The 6,508-nt window shown below is 36.7% G+C and overlaps 1 protein-coding gene across 1 annotated transcript in view; it reads left to right on the forward strand.

Annotated features, from left to right (window-relative positions):
* Nucleotides 1-2,668: 2,668 nt before the first annotated feature.
* The window catches only part of LOC104801121 (ABC transporter C family member 5), a 7,613-nt gene continuing 3,773 nt past the window's right edge, over nt 2,669-6,508 (forward strand). The window contains exons 1-5 of the mRNA XM_010524226.2: nt 2,669-2,992; nt 3,181-5,367; nt 5,476-5,796; nt 5,881-5,967; nt 6,170-6,498. Of these exons, the coding sequence (XP_010522528.1) occupies nt 3,268-5,367; nt 5,476-5,796; nt 5,881-5,967; nt 6,170-6,498 (2,837 nt within the window). The 5' untranslated portion in view covers nt 2,669-2,992; nt 3,181-3,267. The remainder of the gene's footprint in view (nt 2,993-3,180; nt 5,368-5,475; nt 5,797-5,880; nt 5,968-6,169; nt 6,499-6,508) is intronic.

Raw genomic sequence — 6,508 nt, forward strand, 5'->3', positions numbered from 1 at the left:
TGATAAATTATAAAAAAAATATATTATTTAAAACAGACGGAGACTAACACATAAACACACGATTATGTGAAATTAATTATTACGGTCAAAATCCATATTTCTTAAATTGCATTATAATCAATGGTGATGATTGTATAATTTGACCCATGAGAGGTAGTGACGTGGAGGTTGGCGAAAAGAATATTCTAGTAGCCCATGGAATCTGACCACGTGGGCCCATTTATGGCCCGTCTTATCTGTCAGAAAACGACTCCCACGAAGGTCCAAAACCATTCATTCGATTTCAACGCATAATCATAATCATAGTATATAATATACATTATATTCGAGTTTAATTAGGTTACGGGGACCCGACGTCTTGTCATAGTCTCGTTGTATTATTTTTATGCAAGTTGGTTACGATTTATACAACCCGAGGGCCACATATCAAAGTATAAAATTAATATATATATATATATATATATATACTTTTTAATAAAATGCGTATTTATATATTTAGTGTAACGTGAGAACAGAATATGGTGTCAACCTGCGGTAGTTTCATTGAATCCCACGGCAAAATCGATATCCAATGAGGGGTGAAACTAATAACCTCATTATGCAAAATTACATGTGGAAAAATATATAGTCTGATTACTTTTTTGTTTGTCTTGGATTCGAATAAAATATAAACAAATATTGATACGTGATTAAAATATACAAAATTTAATTGAAAAAATATATATACATATATAATGTTTTTTATAATGAAACTAAACTTAAAGCGAATATAAGCAGAAATAAAATACAATCAAAATCTAAAACGATAATTTTATATATATATATATATACTGAACATTTTTAAAAAGTCAAATATAGAAATACTATAATCTAAAGGGAATTAAAACTCAAAATGTTAATTCCTAGTGTGAATAATGTAATGTTGGGAAAGAATACGTTGTTAGGAAATCGGATTGAATACAATACCTTTTATAAAAATAAATTAATAATATATTCCAACAAAAACTTCTGTAGGACCAAAATAAATACGACATAAATAAAGCCCCACCACCTACGAACATGTCAATTTCTTTTGCAAGTAATAAATCAAATTGACCGACCATTGTGTCATTTCGATTTTTTTTTTATAATCAGAAAGTTGATCGGAAATATAACTAAATATTAATCTTGAATTCGTTAGGAAACAATATGCCGAATTTCGAATTTTCTGATAAAAAAATCACTTTTTTACGGTATTATCGATGAACCAACAAAGTGGGGAGTGACCTGTCATGTGAACAAAAAACCAACGCAGTACCGACAAATCACAAATGACAAGAATACCCATTAAGAGTATAATAAATGTATAATAATAATAATAATTAATTAGTCAATCATGCATTAAATAAATAATATACAACTGATAACGCCACGTAAGATTACCTTGGCATGGCATGCGTACGTAATGAGCACATTGAATGTGGCCTAATCAAACATTTTGTAATTATAAACCAATTAATGCTCTATGCACATTACAAAACACCTTCCCCATTTATCAAGAGAATATTTTATGTTGTATGCAGAATGTCATAAATTTCGGTCAGCTCGAAAAAGAGAGATGCACATTGCAAATATTTTAAAAATAAACTACTTTTACGATTTTAGTTATTTTTTATATTTATTATATTTAATTTGTAGTTTTAGTTTGCTTCAAAAATTACATAACCTGTTTTAAAGTTATTTTATATTTTTCTATTGTTAATATATAACGACGTAGAAAACTTTTTAAAACCCTATTTGTGAAAAAAAGAATCAGGGAGCTTCACATATATATATAGTGGTAAATACAGAAAAAATAGAATAGGGGCAATAATATTAATATATATGTATATAATAAAATTAATTTTAGTGTGAGGGTATTTATTATTATACACTATGCAATATTATATCTACCTCCATGTGATAATAATGTTCCATGCATCATGTAAGATTCCTCGGTTACATATCTCTATTAAATTTGGTAGATTCATGTCATAAAGCTTGACGTGGCAAGTTTTATAGAATGCTGATTTTTTCCTAATAAATTTGGTTTGAATTTAATTATATTATAACGATCATATCAATTAATTAAAATCAAATTATCTGAAATAAATCATAACAAATATAAAAATAAAGTAACCTTTCGTGTAAATCGTCCTCGAGATATTAAAAAAACAAAAACAAAAACAAAACCAATTTGTATCTTCAAGAAATTTTTATAAATTAAAGATGCTGTGGAATATTCAAGAGGTATTATAATAAATGGTGAATTAATTATATGTTGCAAAGGTATCTCTAGTTGCTACGATTTGTTTGTATTATAATGATTTGATTTAGAATTAGAAAAATATTAATTATAAATCCAGCTTTACAGAAAACTCCCTCGTATATATCGCCCGTTTATTATCAACAAACAATATAAAGCGAATTATATATAAAAGCTTATAATATTGAAAACTGCATAAATTGAAAAGTAGTGGTATTGAAGCATATCGTGTATGTTCTCATTATTTATATACGAATACATAACTTTTTTTTAAATAAAAATTAAATTACAAAATCCACATGCGAATTAATTTTTAGGTACGTGAGAAAAGGAAGCGCCTTTGGAAAAGCAGTACGAGCGACCACCAAACCACAGCTTTTTCCCTTTTACGCGCATACACATTTGCATCGACAGCCATAAGCCCTCGAAAAGCTCCAAAAAAGCTTACGACTTTAAGGCACCATACACAGGAAAGGGGAAACGAATTTGTTAACAATCGGCAGAAAATTTTGCATTTTTCCAAAGTCAAGAGGGAGAGAGAGAGAGATTTTATTCTTCTTCGTTCCTCTTTCTCACGGATTTTCTATTTGATTTTCCTTGGGTTTTCCGCGATAATCGAAGATCGTCTTTGTAAGTGACGCCGATTTCGGCTGTTTGTTTCTCGCTTCCGGGTTCTGTTTGTTTTTGATCGGCAGAGAAATAAAGCAGGTGAGGACCGCCATGGGTTTCTTCTTTTTTCCTCTGGGTTTTGTCGGTTTTCTCTGCGATCTCTTCTACGTGTTGGGTTTTGAAAGAAGTTTTGTTTGTTCTGATGTGCAATGTGTCCGAAGAGTCCATGTCTTGATAAACCCGCCTGAAAATTCTTTGTTTTTCCTCCTTGTTTCTGTTTCTTGCAGCTACCGGTGGTAGTGTGAGATGCTCATTTCAGCTCGAAGAATCCGTCGAGTGATCTCAAACACAAACGCCTCCGAAATCGTTCGATCATGGGTCTTTATGAAATACTGATTCCTTCCTCACTCTCTGAATATCTGAATCCTGCTCTTCTGCGAACTTCTCAGCAATTGCCGGTACTCGAACTCTGTTCCGTTTGCATCAATCTCACGCTTTTTGTAGTGCTTCTGTTTGTCATCTCCGCCAAGCAGATCTTCATCTGTGTGAGAAGAGGCGGAGACAGATTCCGTAAGGATGATCCAGTTTCTAGCCCCATCAGACGTAATGTCAGCGTGGACGGAGAGATCCACGATGTTAGTGTCGGGATCGGATTTAAACTGTCCGTGCTTTGTTGCTTCTACGTGTTAGCTGTGCAAGTTCTGGTTCTGGGTTTTGATGGGGTTGGAGTTATTAGAGCGGCAGCGAATGGCAAAGCCACAGACTTTTCGGTCCTTTGCTTGCCAGCTTCTCAGGGTTTAGCTTGGTTTGTGCTTAGCTTCTTGGTTCTTCATTGCAAATATAAGCTAACTGAGAAGTTACCCTTCTTCTTGAGGATATGGTGGTTCATGTCATTTGCAATCTGTCTCTGTACTTTGTATGAAGATGGAAGAGGGTTCGTTATACAAGGTTGGAATCACTGGTCTTCCCATGTTGTGGCCAATTTAGCTGTCACGCCAGCTCTTTGTTTTCTATGCTTCGTCGCTTTGAGAGGCATTTCTGGTATAGAAGTTCGCCGAAGCTCTGATCTTCAGGAGCCTTTGCTTCTTGAAGAAGAGGCATCTTGTCTTAAAGTCACTCCGTACAGTGGTGCTGGGCTGTTTAGCTTGGTCACCCTTTCTTGGTTGAATCCACTTCTCTCGGCTGGTTCAAAAAGACCGCTTGAGCTGAAGGATATACCCCTTCTTGCCCCGAAAGATAGAGCCAAGTCAAGTTACAAGGTGTTGAATTCGAACTGGGAGAAGTCCAAGGCCGAAAATTCTTCAAAGTCTCCTTCTTTGGCCTGGGCGATTCTGAAATCGTTTTGGAAAGAAGCAGCATGGAATGCTGTCTTTGCTGGCCTGAATACTCTCGTTTCCTACGTGGGACCCTACATGGTCGGCTACTTTGTTGATTTTCTAGGAGGTAAGAAGATCTTTCCTCATGAAGGATACGTTCTTGCGGGGATATTCTTTGCATCCAAACTTGCAGAGACCATTACCACCCGTCAATGGTATCTTGGGGTTGATATCTTGGGCATGCATGTTAGATCAGCCCTAACAGCAATGGTGTACCGAAAAGGCCTCAAACTTTCAAGCGTGGCCAAGCAAAGTCACACAAGTGGTGAGATTGTGAACTACATGGCAGTCGATGTCCAGAGAATCGGGGATTATTCATGGTATCTTCATGATATTTGGATGCTTCCCATGCAAATAATTCTTGCTCTTGCAATTTTGTATAAAAGCGTGGGCATAGCGTCTGTTGCCACATTGGTTGCCACCATTATCTCAATTGTTGTCACAATTCCATTGGCCAAGGTGCAAGAAGACTATCAAGATAAATTGATGGCTGCCAAGGATGATAGAATGAGAAAAACATCAGAGTGTCTTAGGAACATGAGAATTCTGAAACTACAGGCTTGGGAGGACAGGTATCGAGTGAAGTTGGAGGAGATGAGGGGAGAGGAGTTCAGGTGGCTTCGCAAGGCATTATATTCACAAGCTTTTATCACCTTCATCTTCTGGAGCTCGCCAATATTTGTAGCCACTGTTACATTTGCTACTTCGATATTCCTAGGAACCCAACTCACTGCCGGGGGCGTTCTTTCTGCTTTGGCCACATTCAGAATTCTTCAGGAACCACTTAGGAACTTTCCAGATTTGGTTTCAATGATGGCCCAAACAAAGGTTTCTCTTGATAGGCTTTCTGGGTTCTTACAGGACGAAGAGCTTCAAGAAGATGCAACGATTGCTATTCCCCGTGGGCTTTCAAACATAGCCATAGAGATCAAGGATGGTGATTTCTGTTGGGACCCTTTTTCTCCAAGGCCGACACTATCTCGGGTTCAGATGAAAGTGGAGAAGGGTATGCGTGTGGCTGTTTGCGGTATGGTTGGTTCGGGAAAGTCAAGTTTTCTCTCTTGCATCCTTGGGGAGATCCCTAAAATTTCCGGTGAAGTAAGTTGATCTGTGGAACTTTTGCCACATTTTCCATTATTTTTTGTAGGATTCATGTACGTATGCACTTAAAAATTATTGATCCTTTTTGCTGATTTCATTATATAGGTTAGAATATGTGGTACTACTGCTTATGTGTCTCAGTCGGCTTGGATTCAGTCCGGAAACATTGAAGAAAACATTCTGTTTGGCAGTCCAATGGATAAAGCAAAGTACAAGAATGTGATACAAGCATGTTCCTTAAAAAAGGATTTGGAGCTTTTCTCTCATGGGGACCAGACCATAATTGGTGATAGAGGTATAAATCTCAGTGGTGGTCAGAAACAAAGAGTACAACTTGCGAGGGCACTTTATCAAGATGCCGACATTTATTTGCTTGATGATCCGTTTAGTGCTCTTGATGCCCACACTAGCTCCGAGCTTTTCAGGGTAACAAATTCTATGCGTCATTGAAGATTCATTTCATTGTGATACCTGTTTGAACATGGCTTAACAACAGTTTGACATCTATAGGAATATATATTATCTGCATTGGCCGAGAAGACTGTCGTTTTTGTGACACATCAAGTCGAATTTCTTCCTTGTGCTGACCTAATCATGGTAAGAATTTTGTTCTTAGTTTTCTTGTCTGCAAGGATTTAGGCTATTGTGGGCCTGTTTGTAACTCTAAAAAATCTCTTTTAGGTGTTAACTTACCAGCACGATGAACTTGTCTCTATTGTTGCCCAAAGGTAACTGTTAAGGGAATTTAGACTTTAATCCTTTATAATTAAGCTCTGAAGCATTGTTTACTTGTTTGAAGGTTCTCAAAGAAGGCAGGATTATTCAGTCAGGCAAATATGATGAACTTCTACAAGCCGGAACTGATTTTAAGGCGTTAGTCTCTGCCCATCATGAAGCAATTGAGGCTATGGATATCCCGAGTCCCTGCTCGGAGGACTCAGATGACAATCCAGTACTCGATAGGTTGGTTTTACATAATCCAAAATCTGATGCTTTTGAAGATAGCATTGAGGCTTTGGCAAAGGAAGTACAAGACGGTGGTTCTGCTTCGTCAGACCAAAAGGCCATCAAAGAGAAAAAGAAAGCAAAGCGTTCCCGTAAGAAGCAGCTTGTGCAAGAAGAGGAAAGGTCGACAGTT

Source organism: Tarenaya hassleriana, unplaced genomic scaffold (assembly GCF_000463585.1).
Source record: "Tarenaya hassleriana unplaced genomic scaffold, ASM46358v1 Cleome7, whole genome shotgun sequence".
Lineage (NCBI taxonomy): Eukaryota > Viridiplantae > Streptophyta > Magnoliopsida > Brassicales > Cleomaceae > Tarenaya > Tarenaya hassleriana.